Here is a 27,479-nt window from a genome sequence, read left to right on the forward strand (position 1 = left end):
TTTCCAGTCTCTAACTATCTGACCGTGGATAATTTCATCTCTTCATATCCACTGCCTTGAATCACATACACAGGGCAGGTGAGCCAGCCCAGGTGAAGCAGCAAGGCAGCCAGAGAGAGAAAAAGGAGGCAGCGTGCTCCAGGCAAGTCAAACCACTAGCACTATCCTTTGACCACCATCTCCCTTCAGACCCTGATGGAATCAGCCTAGGACACCATACCCAAGAGCTTGGGAGTTGCAATGGCTATAATAAAGTGCCCTCAGTGATCATCCTGGGAAGCAGCCCCTGTAAAGATGTAGCCTGGTGACTGCTCCAAGTCACATTTATAGAAAACTCAGAAAGGAAAGTTTTTGCCCCAGAAATGATTTTGTCAGTGGAAATGACAAGAAAGAAGACGCTTCAATATCTATTTTGCTTCTGCACCTAAGGATTCTAGGATTTTTCCAACTGACTTTCAGCTGAAGTCTATATATGTTGCCTCCTTTAGAATGTGAACTCCTTGAGAGGAGAGACTGTTTTACTTTTCTATTTGTATGTCCTGTACTTAGCACAGTGCTTTGCATATAGTAGGCTCATTAATTCATTTTTATGCATATATGTCCACAGCTCCCAATTAGACAGTGAATTCCTTGAGGGTAGAAACAATATTTTATATTTCTTTTTATTGCCAGTACCTGGAATCATAAAATGTTAAACCTGAAAGGAACTTCAGTGATCATATATTCCCTTTCCTCTATACTGTAAGCTCCCTGAGGGTAAGTGACAAAGAATAACTCCTCCTGTCTTGCCACCCACCAGTGTTTAGCATAGTATTAGGGCTAATAGCACATGCTAAAAAATAATAACATTCCTTCCTCCTCCTGATCTCCTAGCAAAGGGAGCCCCTAGGACTTGGACAGATTCATAAGACTAGCTCTTGATCCCAAAGAAATGTTACCAATTGCAGTGCTTTGTCTAGCTTGCTCAGGAGGAATATCCTATATTCCAAAGCCATTTGCTGGTACATTTGAAAAAAATTCCTCACCACCTTTGCTCTCTAGAATATAAAATGTTTCTACTCCTGATCATTGTAGCTACTCAAGCCTAACCCAGTATTCTAGACAAGGTTTTCCATTGTTTAGACCTACCATGGATGATCTTTTAGTTTTCAAAAATAAATGAGAAATTGGATGACTGATAGAGCTGATTAGCCCTTGTATTCCTTGTATCTTTCTTGTGTGTTTCATCAATGGTTTGTTTCCAAAAAGACCCATAGAGTTAACTTTAGGAAGTGGGTGGGCTGGATTTCTTGAGATGTAGAATTGGCCTTTAAATCTCAACACTATTCTGCCCACCCAGATGGAGAAAAAGTGAGAGATAAACAAGCGGTGGCTGGCTGAATGCTAATTGCCTTTCTCACCAGCCCTATTACCCCCAGGTTCTCCTGGATTCCGGGAGGTCCGAATGGAGAGCAGACAGGATGTGTGATGGGCTGTACCTACCACCTGCCAGGGCAACCTGCCAATAAACAGCCCCTGATGAGGCCTAGAGGGCTTTTCCCATTAGACAGCCTGGAATGGGTGGTTGGGCAATTGCATCCCTGAATAGTCATAAGCAAGCACCATATACTATAATAAAATAGTTTGGGTTTCTGTTTGTTTTGGTGAATGGAACCTCAGGAAAGTTCTTGGCTACTTTCCACTACTGTGGTCATACTAATACTACTAAAGGGTCAATTGAGGATGGGAACTCAATAGCAACTCCCAATAACAATTCCTATATATATAGTGCTTTGAGGTTTACAAAGCACTTTACAAATAGTATGACACTTGATTCTCACAACAACTCTGGGAGATAAGTGCTATTACTATTCCCATTTTTATAAAGGAGAAAATAGGAATTAAGTGACTTGTTCAGAGTCACACAGCTAATAATAATCTTCTAAGACTGGATTTGAACTCAAGTCTTTTTGATTTCCAGTGCAGTCTCCAGTCCAGCTGCTTCTTAATTATCTCCCTAGCTCCAAGCTAAGTCCTGGGGCTGTGACCTTAGAGAAAGGATACCAGGAAATTCCAACCTAGGGGTTTCAATTTTAGCCCCAAACATATTCTAAATCCCCATATTATTTATATATTGTCTTCCCCCAATTAGAATGTAAGCACCACCAGCAAGGTCAGGTGGTTTTTGCTTTTTCTTTCTATTTCCAGTACTTATTGTAGTTCCCAGCATGTAATAAGTATGTATTAGTAAATAAATAAAATTTTAAAATAAGTGCATGATAAATGCTTGTTGACTGTTCCTGGGTTATTCCCTTACAGCTTCAACAATTGTCATGCATCCACAGATGATCTGTTGAATAAATTGGGAATTTGCAGAATCCTACAAAAAAGGAGAGGGAAGGAGATAGACCAGGGATAGAACTGGACCCGCTCTGGAACAAGAGATAGATCACAAAATTTGTTAGAAGGGATCATAGAGATCATCTAGTTCAAGCACTACCTCTACCAGAATCCCTTCTATAATATCTTGGAGAAGAGGTCATCCAGCCTCTGCTCCAACACCTCAAAATGATGACAACAGAATCAGGAAGATCTTTCTCTGCTCTGACATAAAGAAGCTTTTGTTCTCCTACCCGTAGCTCCATAAACTGATATAATTGATCTAGATGGTCTTTCAGCCAGTCAAGAAACATTTAAGTGTCTACTATTATGATAAGCAATGGGGATACAAAAAGAGGCAAAAGATAGTCTCTGTCTTAAAAGAGCTATGTCTTTTGAGTTAGATAGGCCTCTTCTTTCAACTCTAATCATCCTAGTCCTATCCTCCTTGAATTAAGAACAAATCTGATTTCTCTCACATGATAGCAATCCAAATACTTGCTAACACTCTACCCAACCATCAATCTTAATTACGCTATTCTTAAAGCTAAATGTCCCTGATTTCTTCAACTAAGTTTTACCTTTACATAGTAGGCACTTAAAAAATGCTTGTTTCTTTCCTCCCTCTCTTCCTTCTTCTTTCCCTTCTTTCCATCCTTCTTTCCCTCCTTCCTTTCTTTCTTCCTTGCCCTTCCTTTCCCTCTTTCCCCTTTTTTCTTCTCTTTTCTTTTCTTTCTTCCCTCCCTCCTTCCTATCCTTCTTTCCTCCTTCCTTTCTTCCTTTCTTCCTTCCCCTTTATTCCTTTCTTTCCATCTTTCCTTCCTTCCTTCTTCTTTCCTCTCTTCCTTCCTCCTTCCCTCCCTCCTTCCTTCCTTCCATTCATCTTTCCTTCCTTCCTTCCTTCCTTACCCTTCCTTTTCTCCTTTTCTTCCTTCCTCCTTCCTTCCTTCCTTCTTTCTTCCTCTCTTCCTTCCTCCTTCCCTCCCTCTTTCCTTTCTTTTCATTCATTTTTCCTTCCTTTCTTTCTTCTTTCCTTCCCCTTCCTTTTCTCCTCTCCTTCCTTCCCCTTTATTCCTTCCTTTCCTTTCTTCCTTCCTTTTCTCCTTTCCTTCCTTCCTCCTTCCTTTCTTCCTTCCTTTCTTCCTTCCTTCCCCTTCTTTTTCTCCTTTCCTTCCTTCCTTCCTTCTTTCTTTTCTTTCCATTTTTTCCTCTCTCCTTCTCCTTTCCCCCTTTCCTTTCTTCTTTCATATGAGCTGGCCTATCGTATTCTCACAACCTTGTCACCTTTTCTAGACATACTCCAAGTTGTAAACGTTCTTCCTAAAATGTGGCACCCAGAACTGGACACAGTTCTCCACACCTAGTCTGACCTATTCAGAGAACAGCAGGACTTTCTCACTCAAATTAGAATGTCTGGTCAGCTTATCCTTACACCTTCTTGGATAGAAAAACTGGCCTAGCCTTAATTACTGGCTTAATCTCTTCTACATAATTTATTCCTTTACTCCCTTTGGCCAAGAAAAGATTAAGCAGTCCTACAATAATAATTATTCGCAGGTCAAAGAACCTTTTCAAGGGCAAACCCAACAATGTAATGGTGTAAGTGAGAAGCCAGAAATCCTCTTTCTACATCTGGAATTCCAGCAGTCCCTTTGCTGTACCCCAGAACCCCATGACAAAAAAACCACAGATCCTCAGAGATTACTTGTATGACCTGTACCTGTAACATGAATATGCTTCATGTTACAGCATCCCTAACCAATGACCAGCCCATCCCTAGAGTCACCACTGTTTAACAAGACAGTCCAATTTATTTCTGAATAGAGCAACATTGAGACCTAATGATACCAATTCTAGGTGTCAAATAATAAATATAGGTCATCCATTTCCTAAAATTAACTCTCTGGGATTTACAGGAAATAAATTGTTAGTAGATAATATAAAAACATACAAGGAAAACTGTCCTTATGTTGACTTGATAACTGCGCTCTTTTTAATGTCCTTCCACCAAGTTCTAGCTCTCTCCTCATGATATGTCTTAAAGTTACATCCTTGCCTGTTGAAATATGTCTTGCAGAAGCCAGTCCAAGTGTGGCCTAAGAGAGACCTCTAGTGGCTAACTAGAAGAAGAGAATGTGCTCCCCAAAGTTGAATTCAGAACAAAATGCCAAATTCAGCAGTTTCTAGGTGTCTGGAAGACCCAGGAACAGACATCAGAGGATGATTTAAGATAATGGGATCCCTAAAATGACTTCAGAAACATAGCCAATTTGCTTCTACTAGGCTGGGCTTACCTTTCAATTATTCATTCCCTCTGTGAATGAATGGAAATAAAGCCATGCTTGGTCCCCCAAACTGTAAGCACTCTTCTCTGTTCCCCCTAATATTTTTAAAATACCATGATTTCTCTTGTCTTATTCACTTCCTTAGTCTTCACTGCCCATCAAGAAAAAGTAAACTCTTTGTAGATAGAGAGAGTTTCATTTTTCTCAGAAAAATGAAGCACAGAAATGAGCACAGTGTCCTTGCACATAGTAGATACTTAATAAATATCACTTGGCTTAGATTCATTGCTGACATCTCTTTAGTAGAAAAAGGTGCTATTGGAGGGTGGGAAGCAAATCTTGAAACTCAGGTTGGCTTGCCACAGTGTTCTAGTCCATGTCAGTTTAGCTTTCATTAGCTCCACAAATAGGCCAGGTATCAGAATTTCCTCCAAGAATAAAATGCTCATTTCCAAGAAAGAGATGATGCATTTTCCAAAGGTAAATAGAAAAAGACATTTCAGATCATCTGCTTTTTGTTATTATGTGTACCTCTAACTTACATTTGTACAGTACTTTGAGATTTTCGAAGCACTTTGAATGTATTACCGGATTAGATCCTCACAACCCTGAGAAGTCTAACATTATCCCCATTTTACAGATGAAAAGCTGAGGTAGAGAGTGGTTAAGTCACTTCCACCAGTCATACAACTAGTAAATCTCTGAGGAAGAATTTGAATGTGCACGTTCATGACTCTAGCTCTCTGTGCTAGGTCAAACTACACTGTTTCCCCACTTACCTGGATTCCTTCAATGCGCTCAGTGACCACATAGGCATGATGCATGGCCACCAGTGGCACCTTCACTCCGGCCATCTTCCCCAAGGTGCTGGCCCACACACCTGGGAGTAGAACACAGAGCTGTTAGAGACCACTGAGAACCTGGCTTCAGGCAGAGAACACGAGATCAGAGGACCATAGAATTCAATCTAGAAGGAACTCAATATCCTCTAAAGCTTGATCAATGGAAACCATGTCCAGCATGGCAACCTATTTATTTTGATTTATTATCTATCTTTATGACCTTAAACACACCTTGCTTCAGCTTCCTCCATTATCAAATAAGAGGTCTCTGAGAGTCCTAAAATCTATAACATAATCTCTCACTTTAGAAATGAGGAAGTTGAGGTTCAACTCAAAAGAGTAACTTTCAGAGTAACTCAAAAGATAGGTTTGAACTTAATTGATGCAGAGGGAATTATACAGAATGAAGAAAAAAATCTACATAATGGCCACAATAATATGATAGAAAATAATCCTAAAAGACTTGAGAACTCAGATCAACACATTGACCAATCGTAACCTCAGAAATCTAATTGATGAAGTATACCTCCCTCCTCTCCATGGAGAAGCTTGACTATGGTTAAGCTTCTTTTTTTTCCCTTCAATTTTCCAAATACAGGTAAAGATAATTTTCAATATTCATTTTTGTTTGTGTTCCAATTTTTTTTCTCCTTCCTTTCCTTACTTCCCCCCTCCCCAAGACAATAAGCAATCTGATATAGGATATAATCCTTTTAAACACATTTCCATATTTGTCATGTTGTGCAAGAAAAATCAGATCAAAATGAGTAAAACAAAAATAAAAAAGAAAAAGCAAATAAAAAAGTGAAAATAGTATACTTCAATTCATATTTGGTCTTCGCAGTTCTCTCTCTGGATACAGATGACATTTTCCATCCCAAGTTTATTGGAATTGTCTTAGATTGCTGTATTGCTAGAAGAGCCTATCATAGTTGATCATCACATATCATAGTTGATCATCACATAATCTTTTGTTAACTGTGTTCAATATTCTCTTGATTCTGCTCACTTTACTCAGCATCAATTCGTTTAATCTTTCCAGGCTTTTTTTTTTCTGAAATCACCCCACTCGTTATTTCTTATAGAATAATAATATTCCATTACATTTATAGACCATAACTTTTCCAGCTATTGCTCAATTGCTGGGTATCCACCTAATTTATAATTCCTTGACACTACAAAAAGAGTTTCTACAAACATTTTTGCAAATGTGGGTTTTCCCTTTTTTATGATCTCTTTAGGATACAGACCCAGTAGTGACATTGTTGGATCAAAGAGTATGCACAGTTTTATTGCGCTTTGGGCATAGTTCCAAACTGCTCTCCAGAATGGTTGGATCATTTCACAGTTTCACCAACAATGTATTAGTATCCCAGTTTTCCCACATCCCTTCCAACATTTATCTTATCATCTTATCTTCTTAGCCTATCTAAGAGGTATGAAGTAGTACTTCAAAATTTTCTTAATTTTACAGCAAAACTTCTTAAACTGTGGATCTTGATCCCACATAGGGTCATGTAACTAAGTATGTGGGGATTACAAAATGATTTATGTTTTTTATCTGTAAATGTTTGATTTGTATACCTATTTTATATACCTTTACACCTGGCATAGCATCAAAATTTCTTCAAGTGGAAATGGTTTAAGAATCCCTGAACTATGGAAGCTATATGAGGACTATGCTATCAGATGTGATAAATACATCTCTTTGTTTTACTTAATTGTATTTCTTTACTAAATAAGAAAAGGGTGGTGTGGTATGGGAAGTGATAGCAGTAGGTGTTTGTTTTTTTTAAGAACCAATAATTTTTTTAAAAGATGAAATTCAGATGATTTCTCTAAGGCCTCATAAGTAATAAACTGTAAATAGGCTCTTGACTTTAAAGCATTACTCTTTCATTTGTACTAGATTCAGACATATAGGTAAAAGGATTTAAAGAAAAGATCTGGGGGCTGCCTAAAGGCCAAGCATTATGGAATAGGGAGAGGAGGATTCTCTTTTCTCTCTGCCTTCTCTTTTCACTCTACTCCAAGGAGAGATCCCACAGAAAGGCTACTACAAGCTATGTGGATGTCTAGGCCTTCTTACCTGCACAGTTGACCACACAGGGAGTCTGGATGGAGCCATAGTCAGTATCTACTGCCGACACCCGCCGTACACCAAAGTCATCTGTTCGCACCTGAATGCCAGTCACTGGGCAGTTCTCAATGACCTAGTGTTCAATTTCAAGTTCAAGGTTTTTTTAAAGTGACTGAAACAAGACAAATTTCCATTCCTAGGTTCAGAATACTTAAGTCAATAGCAGTTTGCAGATATATTATACTTTATATAATCTCTGTGGCCCTTACCTGTTTTGTATAAATAATAGATTTTGTAGATGAAATCTTTTTTTTAATGTACATATTCAGGAAAATATGTAAAAACGAACCTTTCATTTTATAGAGAAAAATCCACCTTTTATTTTATTTATTATGTAAATATCTAGATGTTCATTTACAGAGCTTGCTTTGTTCATTTATCTGGGGGCAGGAGGTAGATCTTGGCTCTATGTGAGATGGGCATAAGAATGTCAAACCTGCAACTCAGCTCCTTACTTCTAACAATAATTAATAACAAAAATAAGAATAAAAATGTTATCTTTTTTAAAATAGCATTTTAAAGTTTTTAAAGCAATTTATATACAAAATCTTCTTGGATCTACAGAACAAGCTGGGAGTAGGTGCTATTATCATCACATTTTATAGATAGGGAAATTGAAGCTTAGAAAGAATAAGTGACTTGCCATAGCTAGTAAGTTTCTGAGGATTTGAACTTAGATCTTCCTGACTTCTTGTTGTTGGTCCTTTTGTTTTCAAAGAGGAGTTATAATGTCAAGAAGGTGATGTCTTGACTTGCAAATAAATTGGTTTTAAGTGAGACAGAGCTAAGCAAAGTCATCAGCCCACTTTCCCCCAGACTCATCTGTCCAGTGGCAGGCCATAGGTCAGGATGACTGGCCTGGGATGTAATGGGAGATCTTGGCCTTTTTAAGCTCAGGTTTTTCCAAGTTTCAGTTTGTTAGAAGTAACACCCATTCAGTAGTCAAAGGTTAAGTAAGAATTGAAGTAAAAGATGACCTATTTGCTTTCACAAAAGTCAGTAGGGGAAGACCCTCAAAGTTTCTAGCCAGAATGGAAATAATTGCTATTTACACTCACTCTAAGCCATCAAAACCAGAATAATGAACAAATGAGATGTCTAGATAATCTAGAGTGATTTAGGTCCCTGTGGGGAGTAATATCCTTACATGTTTAAAAAAATATAAAAATTGTGATCCCTTTTACTTTATTTTGGAGTTTAGTTTTTTTTCTTCCCTATTTATTCTATTATTGTGTTTTTAGTTCTTATTGGGTTTTGTCTGTATGAGGCTTCTTTGCAAGGTAATGGAAGTGATTTCTTCGGGATCATACAATTAATAAGTGTCAAGTGTCTGAGCCCAAATTTGAATTCAGATCTCTCTCCACTGCACTGCACCAACTAGCTATCCCCATTGTTGTGGTTTTTTTTTAAAAAACTGGAACAATTGACTCTTTTTTTGCAGTTTTCATTTATAATTTTTTGAATATAGTTCTGAAAAAAACATGTTTCAATAAAGCCCATTGGGATTCAAAGGGAGCTACTTGGATATATCTTCAAATCCAAACCATTCTGGCTCCTGACTTCCAAGCCAACACTCTAACCACGGTGCTACCCAGCTGCCTCTGAAGTCAACAAGATCCTCATGCCAATGCTACCACTCCCTCTGGTTGTCTCAGAAGGAAAACACAATCACCCATTTTATTGAGGAAGGAAATGAGGCACAGAGAAATCAAATGACTGCCCAAAATCATAAAATAAAGCACAAATGCAATCCAGCTCTCCTGCCTCAGAATATAGTGCCCTTTTCTGAGTGGTGAGAAGTGTCTAAGGTCCTGCATGAGTGTCTTCCATACCTGGGCTCCCCGGGCAGTGGCTGCTCTAGTGAGAGTGGTACAAGTGCCTGCAGGGTCCATAGTGCCATCATGGGGGACATAGAGAGTACCATAGAGGTCATCCACGTTCATCAGAGGGTATAGTTTCTTGGTCTCTTCTGGAGTCAAGACATGGGACTCTATTCCATAGGCTTTGCCAAGCTAAAGGTAAGAAAGACAAATCAGACCACTGCTCCCTTTTCTGAGTCCATACAATGAATTCTAATCTAGCCATATAGATCTTACCACCCAATGATGTGCCCAATTTATACCCTGACTCTTCCCTATGTGCATGCTTGTTTTGAAACATGGAAAGCACTCCCACCTTTGCCACATACATCCAAATAGTACTTTCCCTTAAGAATTGGCCTAAATCTCATTCTCTTCAGAACTCTCCCTAATTGCTCCCACCCACAATAGTCTCTTCATTCTCTGACTACCTTACAGTGTATATCTAATGCTTTATTAATTTGGTCTTATAGGGTTCTTTAATTCTGTGTGTGTGTGTGTGTGTGTGTGTGTGTGTGTGTGTTCAAAAAGAAAGAGAAGAAGGGAGAGAAGGGAAGGGAGGAGGAGGGGAGAGAGAAGGAGGAGAATGAGGAAGAAGAGGATAAAAAGGAGAGAGAGAAGGGAGAAAGAGGGAAAAGGAAGGGGGAAGAGAGACAGAGACAGACAGAGAGAGACACAGAGAGAAAGGCAGGGGGAGAGAGCGGGGAAGGAGGAGGAGAAGGGAGAAAGAGAAAAAGACGGGGGAGGGGGGAAGAGAGACAAAGACAAAGAGACAGAAACAGACACACAGAGAGAGACACAGAGGAAGAGAGGAGAGAAGAGAGTAGAAGAAGGGAGAAAGAGGGAAAGAGAGGGAGGAGAGAAAGACAGAGACATGGGGAGAGAGGGACAGAAAAAAAGAGTGAAGAATAGAGAGGGAAAGAAGGAGAGAAAAAAAGGGAAAAAGATAAAAAGAGAATGAATGAGAGATAAAGAGAGATTAGGGAGAGACAGAGTAAGGAGAAAGGGAAGGAGAGAAGGAAAGAGAGAGGGGGAAAGAGAGGGGGGAAAGGGAAGAGAGAAGGGAAAAGAGAAGAGATGAGAAGAGGGAAAGGGAATGAAGTTGATAAATATAAGAACAGCAAGCCTGCACCCCTAACTCAGCCCTGCCCCCAACCATGCATACCGACATGAGGCGTTTGTACTCATCCAATCGCTGGCGGTTGGAGGCGATGAAGAGCCCCCCATTTTGGATCCAGCCAGTGTGCAGTCCTGTCTCCTCCTGCAGGTCATGGCTCACCACCTGACGTGTATGAGCCAGGAGCTCCACTTCCACATCACTGGGTCGAAGCTGCCACAGCAGACCTGGAGAGGAAGGGATACAATAAATATAGGCTAAGACTCAGGTCCTTATTAGTTCCTATTGAAGGATATAGTCTATGCTGACTCTACAACTCATATACTCCACATAACTTGAAACTCAAGTTATGATAATCTGTTTTTTTCCCCAGTTGCTAGATTAAGGGACAAAGTGCAAATACCCTGACTTTTAGTCCCACTGGGCAATTCTTTTCACCTTTCTCAGCCTCAGTCATCCCATTCTATAAAATGGAAATCTCAAACAAATCCTGTATAGTGAATATAGTTTAAATATTTGCTGAAAGGGAAAAAAAAAAAGTTCTCTCTGAGAGCAACTACAAAGCGTTTTGAGCTCTTCGGAGATAGGCTTTGGTGCTCCTTGCTTTCTTAGTGAAAGTGGAGAGTAACATCAGCCAAGAAACCAAGAATCACTCTTGTGTCAAGAATGTGTGACCTTAGAGAAAAAATTTCCCATCTCAAGGCCTTGGTTTCCTTATCTTTAAAAATGAAACAGTTGGCAAGGAAGACAGAGTGGGCTGAGGACACAAGGCCTTGGAATCCCCCAGCTATAACTTCAACCAGTAAGAGATAAAACTTTATAGTAGATTCTCAGGCCATGTCCTCCACATGGTCCTGTCTACAATGGCCCTGAATCCACAGGGTTATGGGCAAAAGAGAAAGAGAAAAGAGTCTGAAGAAGCGAGCTATTGACCCTTCCAGAAAAAGGTTGAAAAACAAGAAATTTAAGACAGAAAGACTGGGTATAATCCAAACTCCCATGTAATTATACCAACTCTGACATTTAAAAAAACTGAAGGAAAAATGTATAAATCTTTTGAAAGACCATGATTCATTAAACAAATAATAAAATATGCAAGAAAATTAGCCCCCAAATCCCAATGAAATAGGATTCTGAGGACTCCTCAGAGATCATGAAACAAGAGCAAGAAACTCCAGAATGGTTCAAAAGTGAAATAAAACTTTTAAAAGAAAATATTAGGATAGAAATTAGGGCAGAAATGTGAACACTCAAAGCAGAATTAATGATGACAGCAGAATAGATATCTTAGATACAGAACAGGAGATTCTCTCCAAAGAAGCAAAATGCTCTAAAAAGTCAGGGATTTTTTTTTCTTTTCTTTCTTTCTTTTCAACCTGACTTGTGATCATATCAATTTAGGGACATCTGGGTAAAAAACTTCAACAATGCAAACTTCCTTTTGCAATTTATTGTCTCAGAAAGGTAGTTGGGGTGCTTGAGAACTTAAATGATTTATGTGCAGTCATACAACTATTATGTGTCATTGGTCATACTGGAACCCATCTCTTCTTGAGTCTGAAGACAGCTGAAGAGAGCTTTCTGCCCACTACACCATACTCTCTCTTGGTGGTAGATTTGGGATCCAAAATAGGTAAGTGAAAGAAAATTTGGCAGAAGAGAGACAAAAAATTAGCAATTTTGAAAGAACACATGAATTTTGTGCTAGCCAAAGTGATTGATCCTAAAGAAAGGATGTGTAGAGATAGAAATTAAATTGCAATCCCAAATAACATATCCTGCAAAAGATGAGCCTAATCATTAAGGCAAAACGATGGACCTTGAACAAGGCAGAGCTATTTGCGCCAGTATGGCTCCAACCCCTACCTCCCAACCAAAAAACAAAGGTAAGTGTTGCATTTGGGCTGCAAACATTCCAAATAAGACAAACAGAGGGAGGGAAAAGGACCCACATGTGCAAAAATGTTTGTAGCTGCTCTTTTTGTGGTAGCAAAAAATTGAAAAGTTAGTAGATTCCCATTAATCGGGGAATGACTAAACAAGTTGTGCTATATGAAGATAATGGAATATTATTGTTTTATAAAACTTATGACCATGCTGATTTTAGAAGGGCCTGGAAAGATTCAATGAACTGATGCTGAGCAAAATAAACAGAATCAGGAATACATTGTACACAGTAACAGCAAGATTGTGGGCTGATTAACTATGAAAGACTTTGTTCTTCTCAGTGGTCCAGTGATTTAAGACAATCCCAACAAACTTGAGGTAGAAAATATAATCTGCATTCAGAAAAAGAACTATGGAGACCGAATGTAAATAGATACTTGCTGTATTCATTTCTTTTTTTCTGTTTTTTTCTCTCTCTCATGGTTTTTCCTTTTAGTTCTGGTTTTTCTCTCCCAACATGATTTATAAAGAAATGTGTTTTTTAAAAAGTAATCTGCATGTATAACCAGAAAAAAAGCAATTAATTTTTAAAAAGAGAGAAACAGAGGAAAGGCAGATTAGATAAATCCTATAGTTGAGAAAATACTAAATAATTTAACCAGTACTCTAATATTGGTATTAACAAATAAAGACATTCAATTTAGAGTAGTGAACCCAGTTAGCATAGTTTCATGACTTCTTCCAGCTTTGTTTAGCAGCTTATGAATAACAGTGAAAGAGGCAGATGGTGGGAGTAATCCAAAGTTGGATATGGCATTATGTCTATAGGATCAAGGGGAATAGGATTTGGGTTTAGAGGATAGTGTAGAGTTGTTTCATCAAACTTCACCAAAACACCAAAACTTAACTCAAATAGGAAAGAGAGGACAGTGAGAAACAGTACAAGAATGATGGCTTCAGAAAGAACTGAAGGATAGAGGAAATGGAAGTCAAGATAATGATGAAGAAGGTTTATAAGGTATGAAATAAAAGATTATGATCAGATAAAGGACTCAACTAGGAAGAAAGATAATATTTGTATTGCTGCTGTGAGGGCCAAGTTGTGATTAAATAACTTGTAATGGACCCTAGTCAAGATAGAGTAGAGAAAGAGAAGATTTTTCCTAGAACAGGCCCTTTGGGGCAAAAGATGCAAAAGGTCTTGTCTTTAGTTTGTAGTCTTATGCTTGATGTGGCCCTAAGGTAAGTGGGTTTCTATTATCCTCCAGACAAAAGATACAGATGCATTTATTTTCTCTCCTTAAGCCTCCCACAACATTTGCTCTTTTTTCACTCTCAGATGAGGAACTGTCCTTTTATTTCAATGAAAAAATTGAAAATATTTGCTAAAGGGTAACCTTTCTCCTCTCCTTCTCTTCTCTTTATTTAGTGAGAGCATCTGAAATACTCTACTATCTTCTTCACTCTTATATGAAGAGGTAGCTAGCTCTTCTTTATGTCAAAGTAAACCTCTTCACATATAACTTTGATTGCATTTCCTACTAATTTTTGTTTCAAAAATTATTCTTCCTCTTCTTCCTTCTCCTCCTCTTTATCTTTTTCTTCTTCTTCTCCTCCTCCTCTCCTCCTCCTGTCCTTCTCCTCCTCTTCTTTTTGTTTCTTTTCCAATCTCTCCTTACCTACTAGTTCTTTCTTTTGTTTATTCCACATTCTCAAGTCTCACACATTCTTAGGGGGGGGGAAAGTCTCTCACTTAATCCCATTCTGATATAATCCTATTTTACTTCCTCTCCATGGCCAAACTCTTTGAGTTTGAAATTTGTCTGTATCAGAGCTTCTGTTTCTTTTGTCAATTTTTTCTAAGATTCTGGTATTTCCTATCTTATCATTCAGCTGAAACTACCTTCTTCAATATTACCAAAATGATCTCTTAACTGCCAAACCTCATGGATTTGTCTCAGACCTCATCCTTTTTGATCTCTGCAGCATTTGATACTGTGGATCACTTTTTCCTCCTGGATACTCTCTTTTCTCCACTTTATCTTGACCCTAACCTCTCCTGGTTTTTGTCTAATTCATCCATGTAGATATACATTAACCGGGTGTACTCTAAAGCTATGTCCTGGACTTTCTTCTCTTTTCTTCTCTCTCACTTGATGATCTCATCAGTTCCCCCGGGTTCAGTTATCATCTCTCTGCAGATGACCCCCAGACCTGCTCAATTAATTCTAAACTCCCTATCCCTTCAGACATCACCAACTGCCTTTTAGTTATCACAAACTGGTTTCTCCCATAAGCACCTCAAACTTAATATATCCCAAACTGAATTTATTATCTTTCCCTTTGTCTATTAATTTCTCATTCCATTTTCCTATTCCTATTCCTTTGTCTATTACTACCATCCTCTCAGCTATCTATATTCAAAATCTCAGGGCTGTTCTTGACCCCTCTCACTCATCACACATGTCCAGTCTGTTGCAAAACTTTGTCATTTCTACCTTCATAACATCATTTTTATATGCGCTCTTTATGTCACTGTCACAGCCATAACTCTTTTTCAGGCCCTCATTACTCTCACTTGGATCATTGCAATAATTTATTAATTGTTCTACTCCAACTTCTTAACCAATCCCCACCCCAAAAAGCAAACAAAAACCTAGAAGATTTCATAAAATTAAGAAAGATAAATAAAATTACTTGAAGTTAAAAGGCTTTTGCATGAACAAAATCAGTAGGAGACAAAAAAAGGGTGGGGGGGAATTGTTGTTTAAGCAAAAAATCTTTTCAAAATATTTCTGATAAAAGTTTGACATCCATGATATTTAGAAAATTAACACAAATATAATGTGTTGAGCTTGAGCTATTCCTCAATAGACAAGTAGTTAAAGTATATGAACAAAGTCCTCAGCAATATTACAAACTATTAACAACTAAATGAATTACTGCTATAATCCACCACAAAAAAAATGCACATTAAAATGACCATGAAAATTAGCATACCCAGAAAATTGGCACAAATGACAAAAGGTAGTGGTAGCGAATGTTGGAAAGGAAGTGGAAAAATAAATATGCCGATATAATGTTGGTAGGGTTATGAATTGAAATAACCATTCTGGGAAATAATTTAGAATTATGTGAAAAATGCAACTAGAATTTCCTTATCTTTTGATTCAGAGATCCCACTGCTAGGCATATGCCCCAAGGAGGTTAAAGATAGAAAGATTCTATGTATACCAAAATAGTCTTAGCACTATTTGTGATTGCAAAAAAAAAAGAAAGAAAGAAAGAAAGAAAAAAAGAAACAAAAGTAAGTATCCACTAATCAGAAAATAGCTAAACAAAATATGCCACATAAATTTATTGGAATATTATTATGCTATGAGATTTGATGAATATGAGGATTTCAGAGAAACACAAAGAGACATATATACGGACTTGAGCAGTCAACAATCATTGGGTAAGTGTTTACTATGTGCCAGGCACTGTGCTAAGTCCTGGGGTTGCAAAGAAAGGCAAAAGACAAACTTGTTTTTAACATATTGGGCAAAACAATATGAAAACAGTTAGGTACGAATAAGATATATATATATGAAAAATAAATTGGAGAGAGTCAACAAAGAGAAGGCACTAGTTAAAGGGGATTAGGAAAATTTTCTTTTAATGGAGGTTTGAAGGAAGCCAGGGAAAGAAATGAGCAGAGATGAAAAAGGGAAAATTTATAGGCAGGGAGATAGCTGATGAAAATATTGGCAAGATTACGTGCAAGGACCAGAAAGCCAGGAGATTATGTAGGGAAAGTAAGATGTAATAATAAAGCAAACATTAATATGTTCCAGTCAGTATGTTCTGCATGTCACAATTATTATCTCATTTGATCCTCACAATAACTATGGGGGAGGGGGGTAGATGATATTATTATTCCTATTTTACAGATAAGGAAATTGAGGCAGAGTTTAAATAATATGCCCAGAATCACAAATCTACTAAGTATCTAAAATCAGATTTTAACTCTGGCTTTCCTGATTCCTAGACTGGGACTCTGTCCACTGTCCACTCTCTGGAAGGGTAGAAAAGGGCCAAGTTGTGAAGGGCTTTAAAAGCCAGATTTCATATTTGATTCTGGAAGTAATAGGGAGCCACTAGACTTTATTGATTTTGAGGGAAGTGGTGTGACACGACCAGACATGCACTTTAAAGAAAATCACTTTGGCAGATAAGTAGCATTTGGACTGACGTGGGGAGAGAGATTTTGAGGCAAGGAAATCAACCTGCAGGTTATTATAGCAATCCAGGCATGAAGTAGAGAGGGTCTGTACCAGGATAGAGGCCACATCATAAGTGAGAAGAAGATGCATAGGTAATATGCTCCCAAAGTAGGATTGACAAGACTTGGGAACTTGGATGGGGAGGAGGTGTAAGAGAGAATGAGCAGTTGATGACACCTAAATGTCAAGCCTTGGTGACTGGAAGGATGGTGATGCTCCTGATAAGAACAGGGAAGTCTAGAAAAGGGAGGGTTTGGGAGGAAAGGATAATGAGTTTAGTTTCGGACATGCTGAGTTTAATTTGTCTATGGGACATCCAATAGACATCTGGAGAAGGGAGATTGGAGACCAGGAAAGAAGTTAGGTCTGGACAAGTAGATCTGAGAATGATTAGCCTAGAAATGAAAATTGAATATATGGGAACTGATAAAATCACCGAGAAACAGTAAGGGATAATATGATATAACATATCATTAATATAATACAATGCTTTATAATATAATGTAATATGATTAAATAAAACATATAGTAATAATAGGAAGAAGAGAGAAGAGAAGAGGAAAGAAGAGGAGAGAAAAAAGGGAAGAGGGCAGAGCTTAGAGGAGCACCCATGATTAGTGAGGATTTTTAAGATGGAATAACAGGATTAGGAAGATTAATCTATCAGACTATGGATTTAGGAGGAAATAGGGGGAAAGCTAGAATGATGTTGAAATTATATAGACTAGAGACTATGGAGCTGAAAGAAAGGGTACATCAGAAAAAGGTTACAAAAAAGATTCAACAAAATAGATGTTGGCATAAATTCATCAGTAAATGTTGGCTGACTGAGGCTTACACAAGTTCTCAGATGTAATCTGGTCTAACCTCCTACTTCTTTCTATAGCATCCTTGAAAGAGAGGTATAGAAAAGAGAAGAGGAAGGAAAAAATGTGGGATAAATATGGGATACTTATCTAGTATCTGCTTGGATAGACTTGGATAGACTTCCCTACTTAACTTTTTTTGGACCTCAATTTCTCTTCCTGTAAGATAAGGATGACTTTCCTTCTCTAATTTACTCTAATGACACAACTGATATGATTTTTTTTGAGGAAGGGGTGAGTAAAAGGGTTACATGTAAATCCAGGATGGGGTATTTTAGGAGCTCATTTTCTATTTTGGATGACACTTAAAAAGTTCTTCTTAATACTGAGCTAGGATAATGATCCCTGAAATTTCCTACTGCTGAAGTAATCTAACCTTATTTAAATCTCAGTCATATATGTCAAACAACCCTTCATTTCCATACCTAGGACATTCCCAAAGTGTCATAAAAAGGAAAAAGACTTATCTATCCAAAGATATTTATAACCACTTTATTTATATCAACAAACTAAAAATTATATATCCAGAAAATGGAGAATGGCTGACTAAATTATGACATAATTATGTAATAGAATATTTATTGTGCTATGAAAATGATGGCAGCTGGATGGCACCATGGATAGTGTGCAGGGCCTGGAGTCAAAAAGACTTGTCTTCCAGAATTCAAATCCAGCCTCACACTTACTAGCTGTGCACCCCTGGGCAAGCTACATAACCCTATTTGCCTCAGTTTCTTCATCTGTAAAATGAGCTGGAGAAAGAAATGACAAAGCACTTCATTATCTCTGCCAAGAAAACCCCAATAGGGTCACAAAGAGTCAGAGGTAACTGAAGATTCTATAACTGCAAATGAAAATAAGAAGCATATATTTTATTAATAAAATATGAAGCACATAAGAAAATATAGAAAGTGTAAAGAACTTTAAAGATACTCCCTATCAATTTTATATCCATGATGTTATGATCAATGAAGTCACCCCTTCCTCAAAAAAAATAATTCATATCAGTTGTGTCATTAGACTAAATCAGAAAAGGGAAAGTATTCTCATCTTACAAGAAGAGAAATTCAAAAAATTTTAAGTAGGGTAAGTCTATCCAAGCAGATACTAGATAAGTATCCCACATCTATCCCATATTTTTTTCCCCCTTCCCTTTCTCTTTTCCCCACCTCTCCTTTCAAAGATGCTATAGAAAGAAGTAGGAGGTTTGACCAGATTACATCTGAGAGCTTGTGTAAGCCTCAACCGGTCACTCATCTGCAATCCTCAAACCTTCTCCAGGACAAATATCCCCAGTTCCTTCTAGTGATCCTTGCATAGCATGAATCGAAGTCTTACGTAACCTGGCAACTCTTTAGCTTGTGAATGCTGTCTCTAAAATGTGATATGCAAGATATTACAACATGGTCCTGTCACACTACCTCATTTGTATTCTAACCAGCACTAAGATATCCCTCAGGGAGAAAATTCTCCCTGTGCCCAACATGTGCCCACTGCTCCTACCCTCAATTTCTTTGCTAAACCCCAAATTATACTTACCTGCAGTATGCCAGGTGGTTCCTGAAGTGAGCTTATCTCTTTCCAACAGCACAATGTTGGTCAGGCCCAGCTTGGCCAGATGGTACAGGGTCTGACAGCCCAGGCTGCCCCCTCCCACGACCACCACATCAGCTGAGTTGGGCAGAGGCCGAGTGGGTCCTGAGCCCACAGAGTCTTTTTCCTCCTTCAAAGTCCGCTGGTAAGGCACATTCTTTTCAGTTGTAGGACCTTTGGGAGTACTCAGGGGCCGGAGTTGAGGTCTCCATGGGAGAGGGTGGAAAGCTGCTGCCCTCAGTGCTTGCCTCAGAGAAGCCATGGAAAACTGAAAACCTAAAATCTAATTGAAGGGAGTAGGAATCCTCTTCAAGCCTGGTAGATGCTGAGGACAGAGGCAGAAAGAGAGACTCAGACTCACTATATAGATAGGGACAAGGTCTGATTAACTACTACCATGCTTCAGACTAAGGAAAAATGAGATCAGATCTTAATAGGACTTTTATTTAAATTTTTTTGGCTTTTTCCCATAATCAAGTGATCAACAAACATTTATTGAGAACTTAACATATATCAGGCACTATGCTAAATACTGGGAATATAAAGAAATTGGAGAAGGAGGAACTAACTTAAGGAGGACACACACCTACATACAAACAAGAAAAATACAAGATCTACCTGAGATGCCCTCCTTCCTCCCACTTATCCATTTCAGTTCCACCTTGCCCTCCTGGAGCCTTCCTGACTGTGCAAACCAGTGCAGTGCTGATAAATATTTAACAACTGACCGATTCTTCTGAAAGGAAAACAAACACATACCCACCACATATTTTAAGCTTATGTGCATTATTAACATTTTCCCCATCACTTTCTTGGTAGCTAGGTAGATAATTTAGTGGATAGAGTGTAGAGTCTGGAATCAAGAAGACTCATCTCCCAGAGTTCAAATCTAGTCTCAGACACTTTACTAGCTGTGTGACCTCGGGCAAGCAACTTAACTCTGTTTGCTTCTGTTTCCTCATTTGTAAAATGAGGTGGAGAAGGAAATGGCAAATCACTATAGTATTTTTGCTAAGAAAACCCAAAAATGAATTATGAAGAGTCGAACCTAATTAAAATGACAACAGCAACAACCATCACTTTCTTAAATCAGGACAATCAACAAAGGAATAAATCAAGCTCCAATTTGTAATGTTTTCTGATTTCTAAAGGGTAAATGCAATCATGAAAAATTTAACAGTTGCAGAGCTGGTTTGTCCTCCAGCACAACCTTGATCCAAACCCATGGGGGTCATCAGATCAAAGGACCTAGAGCTAGAAGGCAACTCCTCTAGTCTCTAAAAGCATGTTTAAAAACCTCCTTTTTAGTTCAACTAAAAATATTTAAATTTGTTGTAACCTAAAATTCTTTCTAGACTTTTCCCTTTAGGAGAGTTTGTGGAATGGTGAGGAAAAAAAGGCAAAGGTCCCAAGGGTAGGAATGAAGAGTGGCAAACAATTTTGAACAAAGAGAATCTCTAATTGAGATAAGATTGTTATTTTCCCCACTCCCTAAAGGGACTGGAGGTCTAGCTGAGGGCTGTCATTCAACAAGAATTTAGGCTCTTCTTTTTCTCTCCCCAGAAGGAATATTAATCAAAGGGAGAAGGTTCTTTGAAATACATCAGGTATCCTGGGAGCAGCTGGGGGTGAGGAAAACACTTAAGATAATGGTCAGAGAGAAAGGAGTCCTTTTAGAAGGATAGTTTTCAAGAGCCTTTCTAAAAGATTAGTAGCTATTAGTCTTAGAAAGAGTAGAAAGTTTCAAAGCAATCCCAATAGACTCTGGACAGAAAATGCCATCTGGATCTAGGAAAAGAACTAAGGAGACTGAATATAAACCAACACTTGCTGTTTAAAAAAAAAAGAGTAGAAAGTTAATACAAAATCATTTTATCATTTTTTGACATTTTCCTTGTTCAAGATTCCTATTAAAGGTATCACAATTTGTCTTGTAAGAGAGGTTGGAGAGACGGATTGATTTTGGAGTAAGGGAGGACTATAAGTTCGGACAGTTTTTCCTCGAGAATAGATTTGCTTGAATTTAGAATAAATAGTATAAATAGAAAAATAGCAATAAAAATATTTCTGGAACACCTATACCTAAAGTGCAGCATACAGTATTAACATGTCTTTTCTTCAGTAAGTCTACATCCCTCATTTTACACATGAGGAAATAGAAACCAAAAAAGGAGAGTAATTTGAAAGGCTGCATGACTTAGTGTTCCAGAGAGGAAGATCTTGTCTCTAATTCTTACTAGTTTTGTGATCGTGGGAAGACCTTTCATTTCTTGAAGATTCCTGTTCTATAAAATGAGGGGATTGATCTGGATCATCAATAAAGTCCTCTCTCTCAACTCTTAATCTATGATCTTGTGACATACCCATGGTCACATAGGTAAATTAGGAAGTGTTAGTCAGTGGGAAATGGTTGAATAAATTGTAGTATATGAATGTGATGGAATATTACTATTCTATAAGAAATGACAAGCAGCTAAATCACTGTTGATCAGAGAAATGCAAATTAAGACAGCTTTGAGATACCACTACACACTTCTCAAAGTGGCTAAGATGACAGGAAAAGATAATGATGAATATTGGAGGGGATGTGGGAAAACTGGGACATTATTAATATATTATTGGAATTGTGAACAGATCCAACCATTCTGGAGAGCAATTTGGAACTATCCCCCAAAGAGTTATCAAACTGTGCATACCCTTTGACCCAACAATGTTTCTACTGGGCTTATCCCAAAGAGATCTTAAAGGAGGGGAAGGGACCCCCATATGCAATAATGTATGTGGCAGCCCTTTTTGTAGTGGCAAGAAACCAGAAACTGAGTGGATGCCCATCAATTGGAGAATGGCTGAGTAAGTTATGGTATATGACTATTATGGAATATTATTGTTCTGTAAGAAATGATCAGCAGGATGATTTCAGAGAGGCCTGGAGAGATTTACATGAACTGATGCTAAGTAAAATAAGCAGAACCAGGAGATCATTGTACATAGCAACAACAAGATTAGATGATGATCAATTCTGATGGACGTGGCTCTCTTCAACAATGAGATGATTCAGACTAGTTCCAATGGTCTTATGATAAAGAGAGCCATCTACACCCAGAGAGAGGACTGTGGGAACTGAGTGTGGTTAACAACAGAGCATTTTCACTTTTTTTGTTGTTGTTATTTGCTTGCATTTTATTTTCTTTCTCATTTTTTTCCTGTTTGATTTGATTTTTCTTGTGCAGCAAGATAATTGTATAAACATATATGCATATGTTGGATTTAACATATATTTCTACCATGTTTAACATATACTAGATTACTTGTCATCTAGGGGAGGGGGGAGGGAAAGAAAATTGGAACATAAGGTTTTGCAAGGGTTAATGTTGAAAAATTATCTATGCATATGTTTTGAAAATAAAAAGCTTTAACTAAAAATAAAGAAATGATGAACAGGATAATTTCAGAAAAGTCTGGAAAGACTTACATGAACTGATGCTGAATGAAGTAAGCAGAACCAGGAAAACATTGTTCACCACAGCAAGATTATATGATGAACTTGCTAGATAGCAAAGTAGATAGAGCACCAACCCTCAAATCAGGAGGTCCTGAGTTCAAATCCATTTTTAAACATAGCACTAAAAAACTAAAAAAACACTAAAAAAAAAAAAAAAGATTATGTGATGATCAATTATGATATACTTAACTCTTCTCAGCAATTCAGTGATCCAAGACAATTCTAAAACACTTTGCATGGAAAATGCCATCCACTTCCAGAGAAAGAACATAGACTGAATGTAGATCGAAGAACATACTGTTTTCACCATTTTTTCTTTTGGGCCAGAACTCTGAACTTGAAACAAAGAATGCTTACAAGGTACTAAATGGAATTGATAGAGACAATGATTATCTGGTTTAGCATGGTTCAGTATGATTGATTTAATCTTACAACAAATAATGGTTTCCTAGTGATATAATGATTAGTGTATACTCACTGTGGAGCATATAAGCAGGGACTGAGAGCCGCAGAGAGAAAGCTCTCAAGGCCAGAGAAGACAAGCACACCTAGAAGCTCTCAGAGGCTGAGACAGATTCATTCCATTGTCCACTTTTGTGGTGGCTTTTGTGTGTGGCTAAAGCACAAACCTTTGGATTCAGAGAGATTTAGAAGGCAGAGAAGACAGGCAGGAGCTCAAGCTCTCAGAACCAAGGAGAGAGATAGGCTTCTAAGAAAGCTAACTGGGCCCCAGGAAAGGAGACAAAACTTTGAAAGAGATATTAAAGGATTTGGTCTTTAACCCCTGGCTACTTGGGTGGTGATTACTGAACTGAAATGAAGGCTGGTCCTAGAGACTCCAAGGAAACCAAACCAAAGAGAACATTACATTTTGTTTTGTTTTTCCATTTCTTGTATTCCCCAACCCCCCTTTTTTCTGATTTTTCTTTTCCACCATAATTCACATGGAAATATGTTAAAAAAAATAAATTTATACATGTAACTTACATCAGATTGCTAGCTAGAATGGAAAGAGGGTAAGTGAAGGAAGGAGGGAGAAAACAAAATTTGGAACTAGAAATCTTACAAAAATGAAAATTGAAAACCATCTTTACATGTAATTTTAAAAATAACATACTACTTGGCTAGAAGCTGGAAAATGAATGGATGCCCATCAATTGGAGAATGATTGAGTAAATTGTGGTATATGAATGTTATGGAATATTACTGTTCTGTAAGGAATGACCTGCAGGATGAATACAGAGAGGACTGGTGAGACTTACATGAACTGATGCTAAGTGAAATGAGCAGAACCAGGAGATCATTATATACCTCAACAACGATACTGTTTGAGGATGTATTCTGATGGAAGTGGATCTCTTCGATAAAGAGAGCTAATTCAGTTTCAACTGATCAAAGATGGACAGAAGCAGCTACACCCAAAGAAAGAACACTGGGAAATGAATATAAACTGCTTGCATTTTTGTTTTTCTTCATGGGTTATTTATACCTTCTGAATTTAATTCTCCCTGTGCAACAAGAAAACTGTTCGGTTCTGAACACATATATTGTATCTAGGATATACTGTAACCTATTCAACATGTAAAGGACTGCTTGCCATCTGGGGGAGGGGGTGGAGGGAGGGAGGGGGAAAATCGGAACAGAAGTGAATGCAAGGGATAATGTTATAAAAAATTACCCTGGCATGGGTTCTATCAATAAAAAGTTATTTTAAAAAAATAACATACTATTAATATAATTTTTTAAAAAGAGAGAAAGTGGAAGCCTGGATTTGAATCCTAGGCATTTTGACTTCTGGTCAACAAAGCCAGATGGAAAAGGAATATGGAACCAGGATAAAAAGATGACAGGTGCAGCCTTTTCTAAATCCAAAAGACAGGGGGATGGTAGAAGAGAAGGAAGGAAAGAAAGGAAGTATATAATGTTACACTTTTTATTCTGAAAGCTGAATCTTCTCTCCTTTTTCTTCCTATTAAAAAGAGAGAAGGGGGAAAATAGATCCAGAGTGTTCACTTGTTTCCTGAGGATGAGAAAGTTCTCCAGGAAGAAAAGAGGGAACTACTTTTTGTCTTTACAAAGTGTCCCAGGACAGACATTGAGATGCTTCTAGCCTAAGGAAATCAAAATATTTTTATATTCCTTCTCTTTTTCCATCCCTTTACTCGGCTTTATTAAAGAATACTAAAGCATTTTTAAAGTATATTAGGACTTCTATCCCTTCTGTTATGTACTTTAGTCCTTATTTTTTGGTTATTTCAGCCACATATGACTTCATAAACTCATTTGGAGTTTTCTTGGTAAAGATACTATACTGCTTTGCCATTCCTTTTCTAGCTCATTTTACAGATGAGGTAACTGAAAACAGGGTTAAGTGACTTGCCCAGGGTCATACAGCTAATAAGTGTGTGAATCTGGATTTGACCTCAAGAAGTTAAGTCTTCCTGATTCCAAGCCCAGTGCTCTATTGTGATTCACTGCTGAAGGAGGAAAAAAAATAAGATAGGGGAAGAAGACGGAAAGATAATTCAAATTCATTATAGGCCCATAAAATGCAAATGAGAAAATTGAAAAATTGAAAAATTTGTCTGTACTATTTGTCAGATTCCCACAGTTTAGCTCTGAAGAGCTTTCATAGACCAAGCCGATTCCCTGCAATCCACTTATAATTTTTAGAGAGGTTTGGGAAATAGGAAGGTGGCTACAAAATGCTACATCTTTATCTGTAGTCTCCCAGGGTACTTTCTTTCTGTAACTCTCCTGGGACACTTAATCATGTTACCTTGTAACAGGATGGTTAGAGACTGTAGCTTTACTTTCCAACAGAGTAGGTCAACTTCCTCATGAAATTATGGCCTTCCTGAGAAAAGTGACAGATTGCTTTTATTCATTCTCCCTATCTAATACAAAGCAATTGGAATGCAGGCAGAATGAAGCCTAAGATAGTAGAAAAGATTATGAAATTTGGAGAGATGAGGATCTAGGTCCAAATCCTGGCCAAAATTCCATGCTTTTGTTTCTTTATTTGGAAAATGAGAGGGAACGGGTTGAACTTTCTGAAAATCCTTGTACTTTTAAATCCTATGATTCCTGACTGAATTTTGTAAGTTTATTGATTACAAAATTGGACACTCTAAGTTCTACTAAGGGAAAAATGCATTTGGATAGGAAGAGGGAGGCTGGAATAAAGATTTTAGTTCACTTGTTGAAACCCTTCCCTACTACTTTCTATATCTCAGTTTTCAGTATTGTGAATGATAGTGATGGGGACAACAAAAAGGTTTCTTGCCTACTGAAGAGTCTCCCCCCTTGATGCAAAATTAGGTCACCATCTGTCTATGTCTCCTGCTCTAAGGCCTAAGCTACAGGGGTCCTCAAACTTTTTAAATAGGGGTCCAGTTCACTGTCCCTCAGACTGTTGGAGGGCCGGACTAGAGTAAAAACAAAAACTTTGTTTTATGGGCCTTTGCATAAAGAAATTTCATAGCCCTGGGTGAGGGGGATAAACATCCTCAGCTGCTGCATCTGGCCCGTGGCCATAGTTTGAGGACCCCTGGCCTAAGGACTTCCTATAGATCAATTCTTGCCAAGGAGGCAGCTAAGGCTTCTAAGCTAACTCAAGGAAGCATGACAGAGTGGGAAGATTACTGGTTCTGGCATTCAAAGATTTAGATTCCTATTCTATCCCTTGACCTCCCTGGCCTCAGTTTCCCCATTTGTTAAAAAAAAAAAAAGGGTAGTGGTGGACCAAAGGGATTCTGAGGTCTCTTCTAGCTTGGATCTATGATGCTTCCCAGACATCTCTTCATCTTATTGAGGGACTCAATCCCTGAGAAGCCTTCAGCATTTAAAGGAATTTAATGGAAAAATTTAATTTAATGGAAACTGGAACTTCAAACACCAGGATTTTGACACTAGGAGCTCTTTAGAGCACTGGTAGCTTGTCAGTACCTTTGGCTGTAGTAGCTTCCATGAGAACTGGACATATGCTTCCCCACTACTTGGTCCGCCTTGGGTTCTCACACCCCACTTCCTGCAAGGCTGTCACAAATCCTAGGGCCAAGTCAATGGCCTCCTCTATGACAATAGAGGCTTGGCCCTAAAAGCTCTCTGCAGTCCTTAGAGATTACTTACTCTGAGACAGCTGGTTTCATCATTAACTCAGCTTTTTCTCTCTCACACACATACCTAGCTTCTTTTGCCTGGACTTTGTTAAGTCAGAGCCTATAGGTTTTTTTCCCTCCTTCCTGGAGTGTTAAATCTTAACCCCTTGACAATACTGAAAGAGGGGAACCTGGGAAAGAGGGAAGAAACAGGAGATTTAAATTCCTTCCTCAGACTAGGATTAGACATAGATTTGCTAAGAACTTCAGAGCTAGGGGGACCAGTTTGGGCTCATGGCATATAAACACTGTATCCCTTCTTCCCCCCAAGCAGTGCCCCTTACCTTTGGCAGACCCTGGATGGTGTCCCAGTCCCTATAGACATAGTGGGAAGGGGAGGAGCAGAGCTGATAGCCTGAGTACTTTCTGTCCTCAGCCATGTGGTTTTCTGCCTCCCCAGCCCAGACTGCTGTCTCTCTTGTTCTCCCCCTCCATCCCCATCCCTGCAACAACCAATGTTTTTCAAAGATTCTCCTGCTGGCCACCCACCTGAGGACAGGGTTCCCGATCCCAAATCAGAGAATTACTTGTCAGAGAGCCTGCTTCCTCTCACTCCATGCTTCCTGCGGCTGTGTTGCTGCTGCTGCCGTCGCTGCTGCTGCTGC

The 27,479-nt window shown here is 38.3% G+C and overlaps 1 protein-coding gene across 2 annotated transcripts in view; it reads right to left on the bottom strand.

Annotated features, from left to right (window-relative positions):
* Positions 1-27,479, bottom strand: part of SARDH (sarcosine dehydrogenase) — a 135,578-nt gene extending 108,099 nt beyond the window's left edge. Inside the window, exons 1-6 of one of the 2 annotated variants that reach the window (XM_051980288.1) lie at positions 27,402-27,479; positions 19,159-19,537; positions 10,650-10,828; positions 9,458-9,637; positions 7,575-7,698; positions 5,423-5,523 (exon numbers count right to left, since the gene is read on the bottom strand). In XM_051980288.1, the coding sequence (XP_051836248.1) occupies positions 5,423-5,523; positions 7,575-7,698; positions 9,458-9,637; positions 10,650-10,828; positions 19,159-19,474 (900 nt within the window). In that variant the 5' untranslated portion in view covers positions 19,475-19,537; positions 27,402-27,479. Of the gene's footprint in view, positions 1-5,422; positions 5,524-7,574; positions 7,699-9,457; positions 9,638-10,649; positions 10,829-19,158; positions 19,538-27,363 lie in introns of both variants that reach the window. The other variant, XM_051980287.1, reaches the window with a different exon arrangement.

Source organism: Antechinus flavipes, chromosome 2 (genome assembly GCF_016432865.1).
Source record: "Antechinus flavipes isolate AdamAnt ecotype Samford, QLD, Australia chromosome 2, AdamAnt_v2, whole genome shotgun sequence".
NCBI classification, from domain to species: Eukaryota; Metazoa; Chordata; class Mammalia; order Dasyuromorphia; family Dasyuridae; genus Antechinus; species Antechinus flavipes.